Source organism: Ursus americanus, chromosome X (genome assembly GCF_024610735.1).
Source record: "Ursus americanus isolate L20-20 chromosome X, mUrsAme1.1.p, whole genome shotgun sequence".
NCBI lineage: Eukaryota > Metazoa > Chordata > Mammalia > Carnivora > Ursidae > Ursus > Ursus americanus.
The window spans coordinates 43,648,163-43,670,806 of NC_142164.1; the positions used below are offsets into that span (position 1 = coordinate 43,648,163).

The 22,644-nt window shown below is 45.3% G+C and overlaps 1 protein-coding gene across 1 annotated transcript; it reads right to left on the bottom strand.

Moving 5' to 3' along the window:
* Positions 1-9,162: 9,162 nt before the first annotated feature.
* Positions 9,163-19,401, bottom strand: LOC148106900 (nuclear RNA export factor 3-like). The gene is made up of 17 exons (XM_087860343.1): positions 19,200-19,401; positions 16,149-16,323; positions 15,774-15,927; positions 15,015-15,098; positions 14,816-14,920; positions 14,622-14,702; positions 13,959-14,066; positions 13,683-13,792; positions 11,851-11,887; positions 11,461-11,529; positions 11,320-11,375; positions 11,073-11,180; positions 10,894-10,952; positions 10,668-10,783; positions 10,530-10,572; positions 9,895-9,967; positions 9,163-9,349 (listed from the first exon to the last, which is right to left on the bottom strand). The coding sequence occupies exons 1-17, from the start codon at positions 19,399-19,401 to the stop codon at positions 9,163-9,165; spliced, it is 1,767 nt and encodes a 588-aa protein (XP_087716469.1).
* Positions 19,402-22,644: the final 3,243 nt, after the last annotated feature.

Here is a 22,644-nt window from a genome sequence, read left to right on the forward strand (position 1 = left end):
AATGCCCATCACCCAGTTACCCAATCCCCCCCACCGACCTCCCCCTTCAGCAGCCCTCAGTTTGTTTCCCATAGTTAAGAATCTCTCATAGTTTGTCTCCCTCTTTGATTTCTCCCCATTCAGTTTTCCCTCCCTTCCCTTATGGTCCTCTGCACTGTTTCTTATATTCCACATATGAGTGAAACCATATGATAATTGTCTTTCTCCGACTGACTTACTTCACTTAGCACAATACCCTCCAGTTCCCTCCATGTGGACGTAAATGGTTAAGTATCCGTCCATCTCGGCTCCTTCCAGAGTTTGGCTATTGTGGACATTGCTGCTATGAACCCTGGGGTGCGGGCGCCCCTTCATTTCACTACATCTGTACCTTTGGGGTAAATACCTAGTAGTGCAATTGCTGGGTCGTAGGGTAGCTCTATTTTTGACTTTTTGAGGAACCTCCACACTGTTTTCCAGAGTGGCTGTACCAGCTTGCATTCCCACCAACAGGGTAAGAGGGTTCCCCTTTCTCCACATTCTTGCCAACATTTGTTTTTTCCTGTCTTGTTAATTTTCGCCATTCTGACTGGTGTAAGGTGGTATTCCATTGTGGTTTTGACTTGTATTTCCCTGATGTCAAGTAATGCTGAGCATTTTTTCATGTGTCTTAGCCATTTGTATGTGCGCTTTGGAGAAATGTCTGTTCATATCTTCTGCCCATTTCTTGACTGGATTATTTGTTCTTCGGGGTGTTGCATTTGATAAGTTCTTTATAGATTTTGGACACTAGCCCTTTATCTGATATGTCATTTGCAAATATCTTCTCCCATTCCATAGGTTGCCTTTTAGTTTGGTTGACTGCTTCCTTTGCTGTGCAGAAGCTTTTTATCTTGAGGAAGTCCCAATAGTTCATTTTTGCTTTTGCTTCCTTCGCCTTTGGGGGCATGTCTACCAAGAAGTTGCTGCGGCCGAGGTCCAAGAGCTTGCTGCCTGTGTTCTCCTCTAAGATGTTGATGGATTCCTGTCTCACATTAAGGTCTTTCATCCGTTTTGAGTTTATCTTTGTGTATGGTGTAAGAGAATGGTCCCGTTTCATTCTTCTGCATGTGGCTGTCCAATTTTCCAGCACCAATTTATCCATGTGCTTTTCCACTAGATATCCTTTCTTGCTTTGTCAAAGACTAGTTGACCATAGAGTTGAGGGTCCATTTCTGGATTCCTTTTTGTTCCATTGATCTATGTGTCTGTTTTTGTGCTGGTACCATGCTGTCTTGAAGATCACAACTTTGTAGTATAGTCTAAAGTTTGGAATTGTGATGCTGCCAGCTTTGGCTTTCTTTTTCAATAACCCCCTGATTATTTGGGGTCTTTTCTGGTTCCATACAAATTTTAGGAATATTTGTTCCAGCTCTGTGAAAAAATGTCGATGGTATTTTGATAGGGATTGCATTGAATGTGTAAATTGCTCTGGGTAGCAAAGGCATTTTAAAAATATTTATTCTTCCAATCCAAGGGCATGGAATGTTTTTCCATCTCTTTGCGTCTTCCTCAATTTCTTTCATAAGTGCTCTATAGTTTTTAGAGTACAGGTCTTTTACCTCTCTGGTTAGGTTTATTCCTAGGCGTCTTATGGCTTTTGGTGCAATTGTAAATGGCTTCGATTCCTTAATTTCTCTTTCTTCTGTCTCATTGTTAGTGTATAGAAATACAACTGATTTCTGTGCATTGATTTTGTATCCTGCCACGTTGCTGAATTGCTGTTTGAGTTCTAGCAATTTTGGGGTAGAGTCTTCTGGGTTTTCCACATAAAGTATCATATCATCTGCAAAGAGTGAGAGTTTGACTTCTTCATTGCCAACTTGAATGCCTTTTATTTCCTTTTGTTGTTTGATTGCTGAGGCTAGGACTTCTAGTATTTTGTGGAACAACAGTGGTGAGGGTGGGCATCCCTGTCATGTTCTTGACCTTAGGGGAAAGGCTCTCGGTTTTTCCCCATTGAGAATGATATTCACTGTGGGCTTTTTGTAGATGGCTTTTATGATTTTTGAGATATGTTCCCTCTATCCCTACAGTGTGGAGAGTTTTAATCAAGAAAGGATGTTGTGTTTTGTCAAATGCCTTTTCTGCAGCAGTTGAGAAGATCATATGATTCTTGTCCTTTCTTTTATTAATGTGATGTATCACGTTGATTGATTTGTGAATGTCGAACCACCCTTGCAGTCCAGGAATAAATCCCACTTGGTCCTGGTGAATAATCCTTTTAATGTACTCTTGGATCCTATTGGCTAGTATCTTGGTGAGTGTTTTGGCATCCATATTCATCTGTAATTCTCCTTGTCGGTGGGGTCTTTGTCTGGTTTGGGGAACAAGATAATGCTGGCCTCATCAAGTGAGTTTGGAAGTTTTCCCTTCCATTTCTGTTTTTTGAAACAGCTTCAGTAGAATAGGTATTATTTCTTCTTTAAATGTTTGGTAGAAATCCCCTGGGAAGCCTTTCGGCCCTGGACTCTTGTTTTTGGGGAGGTTTTTGATTAACGCTTCAATTTACTTGCTGGTTATTGGTCTGTTCAGGTTGTCTATTTCTTCCTGTTTCCGTTTTGGTAGTTTATACGTCTCTAGGAATGCATCCATTTCTTCCAGATTGCCTAATTTCTCGGCATATAGTTACTCATAATATGTCCTTAAAACTTTTTGTCTTTCCTCGGTGTGGGTCGTGTTCTCTCCCCTTTCCTTCACGATTTTATTAATTTGGGTCCTTTCTCTTTTCTTTTCAATAAGTCTGATGAGGGGTTTATCGATCTTATTAATTCTTTAGAAGAACCAGCTTCTAGTTTCGTTGATCTGGTCTACTGTTCTTCTGGTTTCTAGTTCATTGATTTCTGCTCTCATTTACCCCAGTTGTTAGAGCACCCAATTTAGACTGCATCTCATTTAGAACATTTTTAATTTTGGCCTGATTAGATCTCATTTCTGCCCTAAGAGATTCTCTAGTGTCTTTTAGGCTTTTTTCAAGTCCAACTAGTAACTTTTTAATTGTTGCCCTGAATTCCAGCTCTGGCATTTTACTTATAACTGTATTGATTAGATCTGTGTCAGAGAGTATTACCTCTGGTTCTTTCTTTTGTTGTGAAGTCCTCTGTCTAGTCATTTTGTCCAGAGAAGCATGGACGATTGAGTGAGCAGAATCAAAAATATCAACCACGACCTAAGCAAAATGCACACTAGACAAATCTGAAGAGATCAGACACCAAAAACGAAAAGCAAAAGCAAAAGACAAAGAACAAAAAGGAGGGAGGGAGGGAATATACTCTCACAGGGTGGACAAAACCGGGTGATCTAGCTGGTCCTGCGTGTATTTTGGTCTGTGTGTTAGAAGACACTAAATCCCGAAATTGTAAAGAAAACAGAACTTATATATATATGTGTATATATATATATATATATATATATATATATATATATATATACACAAAAATAAAATTGAATAGAGTGAAAGGAAGCCAAATATGAAAAATGTATCCATAAAATGTAAATGTAAAAAATGGAAGTTAACAAAAGACTTAAAAACAAGGGTTGATAAAATAAGTAACTAGTTTAAAAGGGAAAAAAGAAGAAAAACGGAAAAATTTAAACTGAAAGACGAACGAATCATGAGGAAACACCTCAAATTCTACATACGATTTTCCCCTAGTGCTGGAGTTTACAGTCTTGTGTGGTCCATAAATTTGCTGCGCACCTGTTCTTCTGGTTGGTCTTCTGGGGGAGGGGCCTGCCACGCTGTTTCTCAGGTGCCTTTGCTTGGGCAGAGTTGCTCCCCACCCCCTTGCAGGGGCAGGGGGGGGCCAGGCTCAGTGTAAGCTGGTCCTCTGTGTGGCTTTTGTTCCTGGAAGGCTCTCTGCACTTCTTCACAGAATCAAAATAAAAATGGCCACGCCCGATCTCCAGCCCGAGAGCCGAAAGATCGTGATCCCCTCTCTTCAGTAAACCCTCAGGGATAAATGGTCTTCACTTTTGTGTGTGCCAAACTCTGCAGACTTGTACAGTGCGTGTCCACACTGATCCTCCTGGGGGGCAGGTGGAGGTCCCTGCACATTGTAGGGCCCTGGCACAGAGAGTGGTCTCCAAAGCCTTCACGCACCTGCTCTGTCCCTCGGGGGGGGGGGGGCGGTAAGCAGAGGGTTGCCTGCTACTGTCTTTTACAGGGTTCCTGCCCTGAGAGCTGTTGCCCTGCCATGCGCACACCCACTCAGCCCCTGGTGGGGGGGGGGAGGTGCAGGGCCGCCACATTCCTGTTTATTGCAGGGCACTGCGAGCTGTCCCCAGGGTCTGCGCGCACCCACCCCGCCCCTCCCAAGGGAAGGCAGAGGGGGTCCCAAGTTCTTGTCACTTGCATGGTCCCCACACGGAGAGCACTCGCCCAATCCAGCTGTAGCTCGCAGTTTATGGTAAACTGAGCTGAGAGCCCCCTCCCAGGCTCACTGACCCTGACCAGTTTCCCTGCTCCAATGCTTGGGAACTCTACTGGCTCAGGCACCCCAGTTATTTCTGTGACTCCAGGGATCCTGAGACCACACACAGTCCCATCTAGAAATTTGCCCCTTTTCACCACCCGAGCTCCATTCAGTCAGGGTTGTCTCTCACTGGAGCAGATTTCTAAGGGTTCTGTTTTTGCCCACTTGTGCTATATCACTTTCTGGTAGCCAGCTTACTGAGGTTCCCTCCCCCCACTGTTTATCTTCCCATATATCCCCTCAGATTCACTTCTCTGCAGCTCCTACCTTGCAGAAAGTGGTCGCTTTTCTACTTGTAGAGTCCCAGATTTTTTTTTCTCTTACATCTCAGGTTGAATTCGTGGGTGTTCAGAATGATTTGATAGTTATCTAGCTAAATTCAAGGGACCAGATGAAACTAGGTCCCCTATTCCTCCGCCACCTTGCCTCCTCCTCCATCTTTCCGTTTAAGTAGGTCTTGATTGATTTCTTTCAATGAAACTTTGTGGCTTTCAGAATATAAGTTTTGCATTTTCCCAGTTAAATTTATTCATGTGTTTTCTTCTCTTTGATGCTACTGTAGTTGAAATTGTCTTCCTAATTTCATTTTGAGATTGTTCTGTGATGACGCATAAAAATGCATTTTTTTGGTATTTTGGTATTGTATCCTGCAACATTGCTAAATTCACTTTTGTATTTTGATATTGTATCCTGCAACATTGCTAAATTCAGTTATTAGCTCTAATAGATTTTCTCTTTTGAAATAAAGGCAAACTTCTTCAACTTAATAAAGAGCATCTACAAAAAACCTACAGCAAAATGATATTTAATGATGGTAGACTGAATGGTTTCCTACCTACTAATATCTGGAAAAAGGGGAAAATGTACACTCTCACTACTTTTATTGAACATGACGTGGACATTTCAGCAGGGACAACGGGTGAAAAAGAAAGAAGAAAGAAAGAAAGAAAGAAAGAAAGAAAGAAAGAAAGAAAGAAAGAAAGAAAGAAAGAAAGAAAGAAAGAAGAAAGAAAGAAAAGAAAAGAAAAGAAAAAAGAAAAAAGAAAAGAAAGAAAGAAAGAAAGGAAGGAAGGAAGGAAGGAAGGAAGGAAGGAAGGAAATTAAAAAAAAAACAGAAATAAAAGGCATACAGATTTGAGAGGAACGAAAAAAAGTCTCCTTATTTGCAGTTGACATAATTATCTAGGTAGAAAATCCCAAGGATGGGGCGCCTGGGTGGCTCAGCTGTTAAGCGTCTGCCTTCGGCTCAGGGTCCTGGGATCAAGCCTGGCATCGGGCTCCCTGCTCGACAAGAAGCCTGCTTCTCCCTCTCCCACTTCCCTTGCTTGTGTTCCCTCCCTCGCTGTCTCTCTCTGTCAAATAAATAAATAAAGTCTTTAAAAAAAGAAAATCCCAAGGAACACACACACACACACACACACACACACACACACTTCCTAAAACTAGTAAGTGAGTTCAACAAGGTAATAGGATACAAGATGAGTGGAAAAATCAATTGCATGCCTATAAAGTAGCAATGAACACATAGACATTCTAATTTGAACCGGAAAGCACAATGTAATTTGGAATCACTCAAAAATATTTGGGTGTAATTTTAAGGACTTGTGTGCTGAAAACTACAAAACAGTGATGAAATCTAAATACATGATGACACATGCCATGTTCGTTGATGAGAACATACATATACACACATAGAGATATCGAGTGGTGGAAAGAAAGCTAACTGAATCACACAGAAAATTCTAACATCAAATGTGGATGGCTGTGGCTGATAACACTTAACTGTGAACTGAGGGAGCTGGCAGATATTTGAGGTTTGTGGCTTGGTTCAGTTGGGTCTAAGAATCCTCTGTTATCTAGTGTTTCCCTCAGATAAACTCAATAGAATTCAAACAAATTTGCATTTTCAAAATCAAGTGTGTTTTCAAAACAATGTGAGCATAACAGCCTCATTGTTAAAATTACTATAGTAATTTCTATTTTAGTAATTTTTAAAAAATGATAGTTATTGACTTGATAAGATTAGGTGTGGAAATATATATGTATACACATACATATTTATAATATTTATATTGTTAATATATATTTGTCACTGGCTTTCAAAAGGAAGGTGATTTTGTCACTACACCCATTCAGAAATCTTCCTTAAGTCCCCATTACATACAAAATTAAGCTTAGGGGAACATTCCTACTTCTCAACCATAGACAGCCGCAACCTAGAGGCTGCCCAGGAGGTGCAGGTCTGAAGGGCTGTTTACTTATCTGCTCATGAAGGCACACAAGGTCTGCCCCTACATTTGAACCCCCTCCTTCCACTATGCTCCTAGGCCTCAAGGGAGGGTCCACCTGTGAACACCTTCCAGAACTGACTCTGAGGGGCCGTCCTCATATCAATAATTCTCCATCTCCTCCAGACCCCAATAGGTACCCTACACACCAAAGGTGGGGGGATCTCTGACCTAAAGAAAAAAAAATCCTGCCTCTAAGAGATTATGTCTTTTCCAAGTATTTTTACCTGGCACAATGTACTTTTATAATTAATGAGTTTTCTACATATCCTATACAGTATATCATTACAGACAGACAGATACACACACACACACACACACACACACACACACACACACACACAATGTATTTTCCTGGAAATAAAAGTCTTTAGCTTTCTTTTCTCATTTAGTATCTTATCTCAATGTTTGCAAATGTGTTTTTATTATTACGATGTTTGGATAAACTTTCCTAGGCTTTTTGCACATTACCATTTCTTTTAATAAGAATTTTAGGTTGATCTCAGTATCTGATCTCTCCACTGATTTTTTTTTATATATATATCAAGGACATTTTATATCAGTTTTACATGAGGACAATTTTTTATCCCAAGATTTTCATGTGCTTTTTAATGCTGTTTTTCTTCAAACAGGTTGCTTTTCAATAGATGTAGATGGCTAAGAAGGTAACAGTATTCTATGTGTAAAAATATCTGACTAGAACCCTGGGGACAGAGAACACCAGCCTCCAGGTCAGCTTTATTTTCTCATTTAGTAGCTTGTCTAAACATTTGCAGTTGTGTTTTTGTAGGTTATTATGGTTGGATGGATTTCATACATATCTTGGGTATCCCTATTGATTTTAGTAACAATTCTTTTTTTTTAAAGGTTTTATTTATTTATTCAACAGAGATAGAGATAGCCAGCGAGAGAGGGAACACAAGCAGGGGGAGTGGGAGAGGAAGAAGCAGGCTCATAGCGGAGGAGCCTGAAGTGGGGCTGGATCCCATAACGCCGGGATCACGCCCTGAGCCGAAGGCAGACGCTTAACCTCTGTGCCACCCAGGCGCCCCCTTTAATAACAATTCTTGATTGATATCTATTTCCCCTCTTTCTAGTGATTCCTTTATATGTCAAGGATATTAATACAATGTAAGTCGTATATGAGGGCAATTTATTCTTCCCAGGTTCTCTTGTGCTCTTTAATGCTGTTTTTCCCTAAATGGATTGCTTTTAAATTTGAATGGATTTGTATGGCTAAGAAAGAACACGGTTCTCTGCCTACAAATATTTGACAAATACGCTAGGGGCACAGAACACTATCCCCAAGGTATAACAGAATAAGAGAACAACAGCCACACAGCCATGGGGCACACACACAGCCTGGGAGTGGTCTAGTATTTGAGTCTCTACCCTGCTGTTCTCCAAGAGTCACTGACCCTCTTTGGCTCTCCTTTTCTTTCTCTGTAAACCAGGGATCACAATACAGGCCTTGAAGGGATTTTGCACAGATTCAACATAACATGCAATGTCACTATTTATTAAGAAGAGAATCAGGGATGCTGCGTGGGAAAATACACAATTGGTCTTGGAGCGGATTAGTGTCAGTTAAAAGTTGGCTACCCAGCTCCCAGCAAACCTCTCGCTCAGGCAGAAATGAACTCAGGCTAGAGAAAAAAGACAACAAAGATGATGAAGGTGAAGATGGCCACAAAAACAGTTTCTTGTCAGGGCTGTGTTCTCAGGACCCTGGATGAGTCTGGATGAAGGTCTCCTCTGGGATCATGTGCTTGGCCTGAAGGAAGTGAAGAGAGGGAGTTGGGAGATCAGCAGAGTCAGGAGCCCTGAGTCTCCTTCCCAGGCCACCCAGTTTCCGCTCATTTGGCCTAAATTCCTGAACCTCACCTTGGGCCAAGTGAGAACCAATGTAGTCCCACTGGCTGTCATGAAGTCACCTAGTGTGGAGAAAGCACAGGTGATATCTGTTAAAACTAAAGCCAGAGACAATCTGACTGCACAGTACCATTTCCCAATCTATGGAAAAGAAACACGCCACCACATTTATCACAACTTAGGCAATGGAATGAGCCCTGTGGCACAATGTGCACTGGGAAAAACTCCTGAAACCAAAATGTCTGTCACTAAAGGTACAAGTCCATGGACTTAGGGAAGTAATGAACAACTGTTTAAAAAACCAGGCTAGCTAAAAATAAGTAAGTAAGTAAATAAATAAATAAATAAATAAATAAATAATAAAAAACTGCTTAGCTTATAAGTAATGAAAGGATAATGTTCAGGGTGATAATGAGTGAAGTAAGTAAGCAAAACAAATTACCTGCAAGTTAACATGATTCAATCTTGGTTCCTCCCAGCTCCCTCCTATCCCCATGCACCCCCAGCACTCACTTCTGAAACCACTGGAGATTCATCCCAGACTGGGTGGAGAAAGTCTGCCCCATTTCCTGCCGCTTCTGGCAAAGGGTGGGCCAGGAGCTGCAGGAGGGTGTAGGCACTGGGATAGAGACTGTGCTCGGGGTCTCCTTGGGGCTGGCGTCCCTCACAAACAAATCATCGTTCACGATGCATAGACTGAAGGGAAAAAATGGGACCTCGGAAACTGGACAGAGAGACAACCCCACGCCTCAACAACGATCCTGCTCCCACTGCCACTCAGCAACCAAGTTGTCTCCATACCCCTACTGTGCCTGCCACCCAGGTTCCTTGGCTGGTACCTCTACTTGCCCTTCACCCCTCACAGAGCCAAACTTTGGAGAGACTGTCTAACCAATTTCACTCCATTTAAAGGTTTGTCCCCAAACCACGGACAATTTTACATCCATATTCACACTGCCAAGGAGTGGACAGTCTAATCTGCATTTTCAGAGGAAGTCACTATGTCACAAAGAGATCATGTGACTTGACAAAGGTCACAAAGCTAGTGAGTGTTGGGATCAGGGAAAGAACCCATTATCTGATTCCAGAGCCGAAGCTCTTAATCACTACGAAACATGATTTCTTGGATGTACCTGTTGGCTTTTCACAATATTGAGAACACCCCAAAGACTGTACCTCCCCATTCCCATACCCCTGAACTCATACTGAACTGCGTGCTCCACCCACAACAAAGCACTCACCTGTACTTGCTGACAGGGGTAGTGATGAAGGTCCGGGTGAAGGCACGAACAGAATCCTGAGACATGCCTACCGCTGCAACAACGAGCAACAAACAACAATACCCCCTCAGCATTCCACACGCTTTCCGTACCCACACAGCATTCCCCAGTCAGGGTCTGACTTGATATTCATGCTGAAGGGGACAGTTGTTCTCTGGGGAGTCAAGGTGTTCTGAATGGGAAAGGCAATCTGTTCCCAGTGGCAGGGACCCTACCACGTGCTGGGACCAGTAAAAAACACTTCAAAAGTGCATTTGATGCATTTTTCACAGCTGCTCAAGAGATGGACATCATTAGCTCCATTAGCAAATGAGGAAACTTACAGGTTAAGAGCCCGAGGTCACAGAGTAAGGATCTAGGGTGAGAGCTGTCCAACTCCACAGACTGCATCCCTAATGCCCAAGCTGTGTGGGGCAGGCAGGCATAGCCCTAGTTCAGACCAGGATGATCTGAGGGCAGAGTAGAGATGGGAGAACACAGGGGGAATAGGAAGAGAAGGGAAGGCACCAGGGAAGCTGGGACAGTTCTGAGAGGGAGCCCAGCTAGCAGGGAGAGAGCAGAGGAGCATCTGGGGAGGAGGCTCTACACACACGCACCTTCCTTGAACACCCCGTTGACAGAGAAGCAGAGCATCATCTCCTGAAAGGGAAGAGCCCAGGTGCTACGTCACCTAAACTTCTTCCTACCCACCCGTGGCTTCCCGGGTCTGCCTGAGGGAGGAAGCCAGTGCTCACCGTCTGGAACCACATGTCCACCACGAAGGAGCTGAGGTCATGCTGAGTTTTGGGCAGCACACAGAGGGAGCGCATGATGTCACATTTTGTACGCTTCAGCAGCTGAACACGCAGGGCTATGGGGGGAGGAGAAGCAAGCGAAGGTTGGGGGTTGCCACACCCTGGGCCCTGTAATTACCCCTGCACACCCCCTTTCCCTGCCCAGTCTTCTCCATCACACACGCACAGGGGTCCTTGAGCTTCTTCATATTCCTGTTTTCCTTGAAGTATTCGCACAAGCTGCTTCTAGGAGAGACAGAGGAACAGGAGGTGGTGGTCTGGGCAGTGGGGGTGTTTCCAGGAGCTGCCCTGTGTCTGCTGGGGAGCCACAGGGCCCAGGAGCAGAGTCTGAGCTTTGCTACTCACGCGGCTGGCTCCCCGGGGTTGAAGGGAATGGCCAGGGAGAAGCAGGCCTCATTGTGGTAGGCACCGAGGAGACCCTGACGGTCTCCAGAGTCGTAGATCAAGTAGTACCTGTGGGAGAGCAATGAGGTCAGTCTGTCTCTGTGATCTGGACCCCAAATGAGGTTTCAAGACACAGTCAGCGGTCTTGAGCTCGGGTGGCCTCACCCATCCTAGGCATCCCCTTCCCCAGATTCCCTGGAGCACTTACTGCTGCAGGAATCGCAGGACTAGACTCTTCAGCGCATCAGATCCAAAGAAGCTTCCCTGAAATCACAAAAGTCCCCAAGACCACGGCGGATACCCCCTCTTCACGCACCACCCAAAGCCCTGCTTGATCCGCCCTCCTCACCTTGCAGGTTGGTAACCTCTTGTGGGCAGCAATACCAACGCTCGTTGGCGAGGGTGACTCCTGGCTGTCCTGGGGAGAGGAAAAGGCAGTGGGCAGTGCAGACCAGGAGCTGGTGCTGGACAATCAGGGAAAGGATGGGCCCCGGAGAGGGTGAGGGTCAGAGGCCAGGTGCAAAAGGGCCCTGGAAATTACATGGCCAAGACTGATGCCCCTGGAGAACGTGGCTGGAGGACATCTGGAGCCCTTGTTGGGTTTCCACGTGGATTTGGACCTCCATGAGTTTTAAGGGTCATGAAAATTTTAACTTCTGCAAGACCTAAATGGCTTCAGGGCAGGTTTGGGGCAGCATCAGTGCCAGGAGAGGAGTCAGTGATCAAGGAATACACCTACCAGGCGTAATAACTTGGGAAACAGTTCCAGGATGGAGCTGCAGAAATCCAGACAAAACAGAAAAGTCAGCGAAATTTTGCAGGTGTCCTTCATCATGGGAGCAAGCACACTTACACCTGACACACAGCCCAGTATGTCCCACCTACACTACAGTGTCCCAGCCTCCTGGGGCCCTTGGCACCTCCCTTGTGGATGGACCTAGAGGGAAAGCACGCACTCCCTTCCCCTCCTCTCTCTATCTGATTCCACTCCTCCGCCCCACCCCCTCTTCCCTCTCCCCCTGCGTGGATCCCACCTAGACTGTCCTGACTCCCATCTCCAGTGCCACCAGAAGCAACATTTGGAGCCCAGGCTCCAGGGCTGCCTTCCCCTTCCTGCCTCCCTTCCTTCCTTCAGGTCCCCACCAAAGGCTCCAGACAGAAGAGGGAATGGGGTGGGAGCCCAGGGCTCTGCTACCTCACTAGGGGTCCAGCACTCTGCAGGACCATGACACCCCTCAGGAGTGGTCCAGGATGCTGGGGCAGGGAGGTGAGTGAGGCAAGACCCAGGAGGCAGGGAGGGAGAGGGAGGCGGATGAAGACAGAAGAGGGGTTGACGGTAGGAAGGGAGAGGTGAGGGAGACATAGGGGAGTAGAGACAAAGGAGGGAGAGAACGCAAAGCAAAGGGAAGGGAAAGAAGCTCTACCATGGTGGTGGGGGTCAGGCAGGAAGAGAGAAGAAGGGGGAAACGGCCCTCTGCCTATAGTCCTTTCCTTCATCTCCCTGGCTGGCCCTGGCACCCGAGGTAGGAATGGAAAACATGCAGGTGTTAGGGCTAGGGGCCCACTGCCTGCCGGTTGAACCTTTGTCACCTGTGTGAGCTCAGTCTGAGCCCGACATGGGGAACGAGGCAGCCACGGGGGCAGGAGACCTACCCCAGAAGGAGTAGTGGGCCAAACCCCAGGTCAGCGTGGAGCCGAGGGTCTGTGGTCCCCTCCTATGATCACCGCCTTCCCTCCTGATGGCCCCAGTGCACCTGTGCCCGTCTCAGTCGGTTCCTTGCCTGAGGGATTATACCCGTGTCCGGCTACCCAGGGCTCCTCCGAAGGACCATTCGGGATGATGTGACGTGTGGAGGGAGGGGAGGGGGCGGAGCCTCTGAGAGGCCTGTCCTTCTGTCCTCTCAGGCACCTCTGCCCTCTGTCCTCCATTCCTGCCTCAGGAAGCCCTCTGCTCACTGGCGGTCACCCACTTCTGGCCCCCCGACTCAGGGAACCCTGGTTTCTCCCAGGGAGGGCCCAGCTCCTGGCAGCGGGTCAAAGGAATAGATGTCATGTTGGCAGTCCCCCAGGACCTCGGCCCTCAACGTGGGGCAGGAAAGCCGCCAAGGCAGCCTGGAATTGGAGTGGGGATACATTTGGTTCAAGGAAAGGAGGGTCCCTCTCAGAACAAGGGAGGGAAGCCCTGTTTCAGCAGGGAGGCAGGAAGGCCTGTCTCAGCATGAGGCCCTGGGCTGGAGGACCCTTGTCAGTCCAGGTCACAGCATGTGGTTCAAGGTGGTCACTCTGGCCCTAGTGAGGAAGGGGAGCCCTGCTTCGTGGATCACACTTTGGGCAGGGCACGCTAGAGAAGGCTGGGTGCAGAGAGCCTGCAAACGGACCTCAGACCAGACAAACGGGTGAGCAGGTCAGAGGAAGGGAAGGAGACGTCTAAGCACAGGCGAGGGACACGGAGAGGAGAGCATAGAGCCTCTGGTCCCCCCCCCCCCAAAGGCACAGAGCTGCTGCCTCCTCCAAACAGGCACCGTCAGGCAGAGTTCAGAGTACCACGGGGTGACACAGTGTACAACTGACCTTATGTTGGTTGATTTATCAGGGAAGGCAGTGCATGGGGGGCTTCCGCCGGCACTCATCTCTTCTGGCTGCAGACTTTTGCCCTGGTCCAACTCCCCTGCAGACTTCACCTACAATTACGGGGAGGAAACACACGGAGCAGAGAAAGATGGCCCGGATGACCCTGCACCCCCAGCCCTTCCCTTTTCCAACAAATCCACTTCCCTGACTCTTGTCACCACCCCGTGAGCTCTCCCCACCTTCCTTTCAAAGAAGGACCTGGGTACCACACCTCACCTCACTGTTGGAGAGGTTCAAGTTCTTGATGCTGGCGGCATTCTGCAGAGTGTTGCACAGGCTGTCCAGCTGGCAGGGGGTCTTGTTGCTCGGGTTCGAGGGCAAAAGCTATGATGAGGGAAGAGTTACAGTGAGGACCCCAACAGGGGATATCTGAGACCAATCTGCCTCTGCTACCTAATCTCTCCCACCTTCACCATCAGTCTCAGCACTGGGCCTGAGTCCTCACCTCGGGCATGTTCTTTTCATGGGTCTGCAGGGTGGCAGCCATGCTGTTTCTAAGACTCGGTACCATTTCAATATCATGGGTGATCAAGTCTCCGAGAAGGCGAGAGGAAGGAATCAGAAGGCTGAGAGAGGCCCGGCTGGCACAGCTCCAGCACCAACCCCTCCCCACGTTAGCATCCGTAAGGCTCCTTCCCAGACAGGCTCCTCTGCCCTCACCTGCCCTAGAATTACTGATGGAGACATACCAGGGCCAAAGTGGACTCTCTGGATGTTAAGAGCTTGCTGGGAGACTACATATCGTTTGTTCATGGTCAGCTGCAGAGTTAGAGATGGGGTCAGTGGCTCTGAGTTTGAGGTGGAGATGGGGGGCAATAGGTGTGGGAAGAAGGTGCGGGCCTGGATGTGGATGCACAACCAGTCTTGAGTCTGCATTACCTTTGTCTGCTCCACCTTTTCTGACTTCAGCTCCTTCTGCACAGAGTGGGGTGTGCCAGAGGGGTAGATAAAGATAGAGATCTGTAGGGAACACAAGAGGGGCTGGGTAAGTACCAGGAAATCTGACACAAGACCTTGCCCCTGTCCTGCCCTCTTGCCCCTTAACTAGCCCCAGCCATGCCCTTGACACGCACCCTTTCATTAGCCTCATCCCAGATCTTGCCGTTGACACCCTTCAATGCAAAGGCAACGCTGGCATCCTCAACAAAGAACTGGGCCTGCATTCTCTCATAGTGAAACTGTAGGGAGAATGGCAAGAGAAAGAGAATATGAGACCCGAGCCACTGCTCATCTGCCCTGTTTCTTCTCATCTGCTTCACTGTTTCCTCTTACCTCGACGGGGGTGAATGGGACACTGCATTGTCCCTGAATCAGATCCAGCAGCCACTTCTCATCATATTTGATGCCGAATGGAATCTAGGAGGCAGGGAGGTGGGAGAGATGGGAGAAGAGATTGACACAATGGAATCCAAGGTTAAGATAAGACCCAACCATGTCTTCCTTTCATACCCTTAGGTGGGTGGGTGGGGGGCTTTAAAATAATTTCTTATGAGAAGACATTATCCATTATTGCAAACTTTTGTACCAGACATGGATTTCCTAAATAACCTTTCCTTCCATTCAAACACTTTTCTTCAAATAATCGACTTAAGATGTTTAACACGTACTTCCTTTTATAAAGGTCCAAGTGATCCTAGCTCAGGGCAGGGTGCCTTAGCCCGCTTCTCCAACAGACCCCAGAGACTCAACCTCCTCCCACAGTCGGCTAGAGCTAAACTGAGCCTTCCGGTGTGGAGTTGCTCCATTTCCTTGGCTGTAGTTTCCTCTGCTCTTAGACGACTTACCTGATTCTCCCTGTAGTCAGTCTGTCCCCTTTGTATTGCTTCTCTGAGTCTGCCCTTACCTGATCTAGGATGTTAACTAGGATGTTAACATATGTAATGTAGCAAATGTGATGATGCTAGTAATAAAAAGACCGATTACTCACTCCTCTGCCCCCCAAAAAGTACCTAGCATCTCTACGCGAGTCCAACACAATTCCCTCTGTTCACTTTCTTCTACCTATTAGGTCCATTTTGCCAGGACACTCACAATGATCTTGTACCATTTCCCCATGGTCTCATCCTGCCTCTCCTGCTCCACTCTTCTCTCTGGAGGCTTTTGCTTTCCCTCCACGTTAGCTTGGGTTTGGTCTTGTTTCTGAAAATTGCCTCTCCGATGACGCGGTGGAATGGCATAGGGAGCGCTGTGGGGAAGTGGAGAGAAGGAAGTAGTCCACACGTGCTCAGAAAGTCTTCCATTACACGTTTGCCCACTGATACCAGGGTACAATAAAGTTTGCTCAACCATTAACCTGATTCTATCACTCTTCACTCTTCCAGGTTGGAGAAGGGAATGACATATTCAACTACAGGGCTATGTATTCCACTGGCTGGTACACTTCAGCTATGCTGACTGGTCACTTACTATCTTACTCGGGTGCTTGTGTGAGCGCCATTTGTTGCTGGATCTCCATCTTGTTGCTGGTGGGACGAAGAATGACCGCCAGAACTGACTTGTTCAGACCAGTTGTTGTATCTCCTTCGGTAAATACCCCAGCATCTTGTTCTTCTTTGTAAGGAGTTACCTACGTCATTATGCCCTGAAATTGAGAACAACACATCAGTGGTCCCAATACCACAAACGGTTCTGGGGAAAGATCATGGCTAATGAAGAACTATCACTGGCTTTATCATCTACAATGAAATAGAGCACGGTGCCAAAAAGGTTGAAAAACTTCGCTGTGTTTCCATTTCCCGGGAGATGAGAGGTGGGGCTCGCTTGCAGCCAAGAAGAAAACGAGCGCAAAGGAAAGGGTTTGGGCCTAGGGTTTAATCTGTGATGTTAGCCCTTGCTCTGCCCTTTTCGGGCTGGGTGACCTGGGGCAAGTTGCCTGTCATCTCTAACTCACAGCTCCCTCCTCTGCCCTGGGGGGGGGGGATAACAAAATCCACCCTGAAAGTTTGGTGTTATGGTTCAAGGGTCAAAGGTGAGTTCCCGCCTGAAGAAAGAATTAGAGAAGTGAAAGTTAGATCTGATGACAATATCCAGAAAAGCCCGGAGAGACAAAATATGGAAGATACCAAAAGAGAGAGGGAGAGAATTAAGGGAGATGTTGTGAGCATATCTAACACATGCTTCATTTGAGTCCCAGAATGAAAGAGAGGGAAACGTGGAGAAGTGGCATTTGAAAAGCTCTTGCTTGAGAACTTTCCCAAAGTAACAGGATAATCAAGTCAGTATGACAATACTAATAGGAGACAAAATATGCTTTAAGGAAAAACATTCCTAAAGAAAAGATGTACATTTCACAGCGATGTTAATGTAGCAAAACTGGGGAAATTTGTGACCCGAAGACTCAAACTAAAGGAAATATTAAAGGTTCTTCTTCAGGCAGAAGAAATACAATCCCAGATGGAGGCACAAAGATGCAGGAAAGAAAGACTAATGGCATTTGTGAATATGTAGGCAAGTCTAACTAAGTATTGACTATATAGCACCAGGACACTAATTTCTTCTAGGGGTTTAAATATACATAGAATTAAAATTCATGGCAATACACTGGGAGAGTGTGAGTGGAATCATGGAACATTGCATCTAAAACTGGGGATGTACTATATGGTGACTAATATAACAAAATAAAAATTATTAAAAAAAAAAGGAATCAAAGTGTTCCAAAGTTCTTTCACCGTCTGAAGAGCTTTAAAGAAGGAATTTACATAAGACCATGAAAAGGTAAAAAAAAGTATATCATAGTCTTAAGGGTCAATGCTACAAGAATGGCTAAAGAATGTTTAACTGTCCAGCCAAATGAGGTAACAATTTAATACTAAAGAAAAAAAAAATATATATATATATATTTGGGCGCCTGGGTGGCTTAGTCGATTAGGTGTCCAACTTTCTTTTAAAGATTTTATTTATCTATTTATTTGAGAGAGAGAGAGACAGAGAGACAGAGAGATGGAGGAGGGGGAGGGGAGGGCAGAGTAGGAGGGGGAGGGGAGGGCAGAGTAGGAGGGAGAGGGAGAGGGAGAGGGAGATAATCTCAAGCTGACTCCACGCTGAGCAAGGAGCCCAACTCTGGGCTCTGTCTCACAATCCCGAGGCCATGACCCCGAGATCATGACCTGAGCCAAAACCAAGAGCTGCCGCTTAACTGACTGAGCCACCCAGGCACCCCAAGGGTCCGACTCTTGGTTTCGGCTCAGGTCATGATCTCAGGGTTGTGAGATCAAGCCATTCTCTCTCTCCCTCTCCCCCTGCCCCTCCCCACCCCTCTCTCCCTCTAAAAGAAAATATTAAATCATTTCAGGGAAAGGAGAGGAAAGGGGCCTAACAACAGGCAGAAATAAATGTGCAGTTAATATGGTATACAGAAACCAAGTTGTATCTGTATTTACACTGAAAGTTTCAGACTGGATATTCCAAAGAGAAAGACGGATATTACGAGACTGGAATGAAACCATTCCATCAAATGCTCCTTAAAGGAGACACATGCAAGATTTAAATGATTTAGAAAATTTGAAAATAAAAATAAAATTTGGCAAAATGTATACCATTTACACGTTAACCTACTGAAACCTGGTATACCCATATTACTAAAGGGAAAGGTAGTCCTTCAAGAAAAAACAAAACAAAACAAAAAACCGTTACTAGAGAAAAGAGGGAGATTTCTTTATGATAAAAGGTTCAATGGAAAAAGAAGCCATTAATACAAAATGCTAAATTTGTGTGCATATCTTAACACAGAGCCAAAACATGCAAAGCAAACAATGACAGCAAAAGGAGAAATGGATAAACTCACGATTACAGTGGGAACACACCTCCTTGAGTGACACACAAAATGGCAGACATAAGTTCCACTAGGTGGAGATTTTAAAATGAGAATTAAGTAAATTAACAAATTTACTTAATTGGCATGGAACAGTGCACATAGCCACTACACATGGAACATTCCAGAATCGGTCATATGCTGGGCTGTAAGGCCAACCTCAAGAAACGTCTATGGGGGTAATGCAATATACCCTGAGTAGTTGATGTAAGCGTCAAGGGTAATGGTGGGGTCTCTGCCCCTCCCCCACCTCTAGTAGGCATCCAAAGAATGTTAATTTACACCAACCCCCTTCCCTTTGCCTCCCACCCAGCCAACCTTGGGGACCCTCCCCACTCTCCAAAGTCTGGACCTGTGAGGACCACATAAGTCAGGTCTATCCCCTCAACCAGTGAAAAAAAATTCTCCTCAGCCTTGACCACTTCCATAGGAGAGGAGGTTTTCCCTGTGGAACCAGGATGGGAATGTCAGGGCCCACTTGGCCCATTTCCTCAAGAGAGTGCAGAAGTAGTCAGCCTGGGTCCTCTCCTCCGCTCCTCTAAACGGGGGTTGGCTGGGTGGCCGGTGGGGTGGGGTGGGGGAAGGGACCCAGAACCCCTCATACCTTCTGGGGATCTGAGGCCAAGGCCTCGTGCTGACCAACTCACCCATGGTGTGGACTGAAGGCAGTGACCTGTCACCAGTGTCCTCCCAGGTTGCTTGTGAAGAGAATCCGTGGGGTCTGGAGCTGGAGGTTTGGAGACAACCAGGGACAGCTGCTGAGGAAGGTGAGAGCAGGCCACAAACCACTTTGTCAGCGTCACACAAACAAGATGGAATCCTTACAGGAAGTCCCTTCCTCAAAGGCATAGAGAAGAGAGCCTCAGCTGCCAGAGGAGACTTCACTTCGTACAAATACTGCCCCCTGAGTTTGTTACCAGCCTGCCAGGGAGCTGTTTCCAACTGGTTCAGCCCTGCAGAAAAGGCCAGCTAGAATCAAGAGGGGTGGGACCCAGGTATTTGCAGCTACAAACACAGGGAGCTCTGCATGCCTCTGTATCCACTGCAATACATCTTGTTCCCTCATTCTGCAAACCCAGAGAACTCTGAGTGCCAGCTATAGGCCAGGCTCTGGACTTGCTACATTGCATCTGCTCTGTCATGGATTCCTCACAAGGGGAGTCTGATATCACAGTCACCAGCTTTGCAAGGTTGCTGCAGCTTAGTGAGGTGCTGGAGCTTGTTTGGAGTCATTCAGATGCTACCTGGAGAAACAGAGACTACAACTGAGCTCCATGGAACGGCGGTGACATGTCCATGCACATGTAGCCGAACTAAATTCTTGCTGCAATATGTGGGATTTTTTTAAGTTAGAGCAAAATAACAGAATGTTCTGAAAATAATCACACGGCTGGCATTATCTCCAGCTCCTTCCAGAGAGATAATAGCAAACAAACAAATTTACCCTCCCCCACCGAAACAAGCAAACAAAAACAGAAACAACACTCTCTCTCTTTCTCTCTCTCTCCACCCCATCCCGCGCTCTCTCTCTCTCTCTCTCTCTCTCTCCCACACACACACACACACACACACACACACACACACACACACACACAGAGCAGACCTGGAAACTAAAAAGGAAATAGCAAACAGAGTTTGGTGGGTCACTGTAATGAGATAGAATAAAACAAATCATGCCTTTTTCTTCACCAAAAAATACAGTCAGCATAGGTAGATGCCCCTTAGTGGTCAGAGACAGAACTGTAGCTCTGAAAGTCTCAGACCAGAGGGCTTTACATGGGGAAAAGAAGGAGGGAGGCGCCTGGGCTCCAGTGCATTAGCCAGAACTTGCTGGAATTTTCCACTACTTTCTGGAATTTTCTACTCTTTGCCCACAATCCCTTCCTGGATCTCCATGCCCTGAGAGAGAAAATTCAGTCCCTGAGAGAGGTGAAGAAAACTCTGCACATGAGGGTGTGAACATTTGGGGGGAAGGGAAGTGTAAGACACACACACACACACACACACACACACACGTAAACTGTCAGGTCAAGAGCTGAAGTTTGTATTTGCTAATTAAACAGTATCATGTGAACATTTTCATAACATGGTAAGTATATGTGAACTTTGCTTGTGAATTGGCTATTAGATATTTTCAAGTGTTTCTCTCAGCAAATTAGCCTAATGGCAAAATGCTAAACATTAAAAACGTATACTTAGAAAATGAAATCATTCTGCACCTTTCATCTGTATGATCCCCTCACCCCAACTCACAGATATCCAAGATACCTGATGTGAATAGATTGGTGCACATTTTCCAGGGGTGTTTCTCTTTAGGTAATGTGTACACTTACCTTAAAATATTTGTGTAGTTATGTGGTTATAGATACACACTTTCAAAAAAATTTGCAATCACATAAATAATTTTCCACAAATTGGTGTTTTCACTTACTTATTACAACATCTCCAGATTGCCATTTCTTCAGTTAATGCAGTGTGGCACCTTTCCAGATGTGTACTGGAGAAGCATTCTGCTTTTTATGTAAATTATTTGTTATCGTTTGCCCCTTTATCCACTGATAAACAAAAGTCCTTCATCTTCTAGCCCAGTAGCACGAATTCTGTAATATTGTTTGCAAATATTTACTCCCTTCTTTTCAAACTTTTATTTTTTTTCTTTTGATAGTACAGAAATTGCTTTAATTTTCATGGGTTTTCTTCATTTAAAAATAATACAGCTACGACAGAAAACAAAACAAGAAACACCTAGGGTTGCATCAAATACTAGCCCAGTGAGAATTCGTCATTCAAAGCATTGAGGGCTTCAGGGCACAATGGAAAAGAGCTTTACACCTCATTCTACATGTGTAAATAATGGGCAAAATAACTGAATACTTGTAAGGTCATTGGAGATACCATGTAAAGTGCCTCTGGCTTAAAATAATTCTGTAAATGATCATTTCCTCCCCTCCTTGGAGGTTACTTTTCCTCTGCTTCTGGTTGGGCCACACACACCACCCCCAGGACAGTGCTATCCATGTGGCCCCCTATTCAGGCCTCCAGGCCTGAGGAATGGGATTTCATCTCCACCATCATCTCCAAGACAAAGACATTGAGGAAAAGGTTGTTTGAGTACCCTGCCAGCATGACATGAACACCTGGGGCATTCAAAACCAGATATGTGACCCAAGAAAAACTTTTAACTCTGTTGCAAACTTAATTGGACAAATTAAAGGGAAGTTAAAGAAAAAAAATAACTTTCTCTATCCCAAACAGAAATGTCACATATAAAGAAATGCAAATTATTGGGAAAAACGCATGGAATGTGTTTTAAAGGCAAATGTTTAGTATTCTATTATATAAATGAATCTGATTAATAAAAGATTGTCGCTCGAAGTCCACTGAAACAATTCAAATAAGAACTATACATTACAAACTTATAAGATTAAACATGTACAAAACAATTACACATGCATGTATGTATGTTTGTGTGTGCATGTATTTCCATATATGTATATACATACACACACACACACACACACACATATATATATAACATATGGAGAATAGTATACACATATTGTGAGCAAAATTTGGAAGAATATATATGTCCATGTAAATGTACTTATATATTACTGTGCACAGGGAAGTATATCTGGGGGATATAAATGAAATTACCACGGAAATACATCTTGCTGTGTAACAAGATAAAAAATACAGACAAAAATATTTTTCTAATAAATACACATTCCTACACTGCATTTGATTTTGAAATAAATACATCAACTTGAAATCCAAAAAATAACTGATATAAGATTTTATAGCATTGTAGTATATACCTGGTTGGAAATTTCATTACGAAAATCATACATATGTGTGTGGCTTAACTGTATATATCTAAATCTATATATTTTTTTCACATTATTTTTGTCTCTCAATCACACGCTTATTGGTTTCCTGTTATAGTTGGGAGGGAGGGGCTGAAGAAAAGTTCTTGCTACTGGATTTAATGTACACGGGCTCTGACTCACCCTTAATGCTTCATTTCCCACAAAATCTTCCAGAAGTTTCCCTCTGGGGAGGGACCTCCCTCCCTTCCTCCTTCCAAGGATC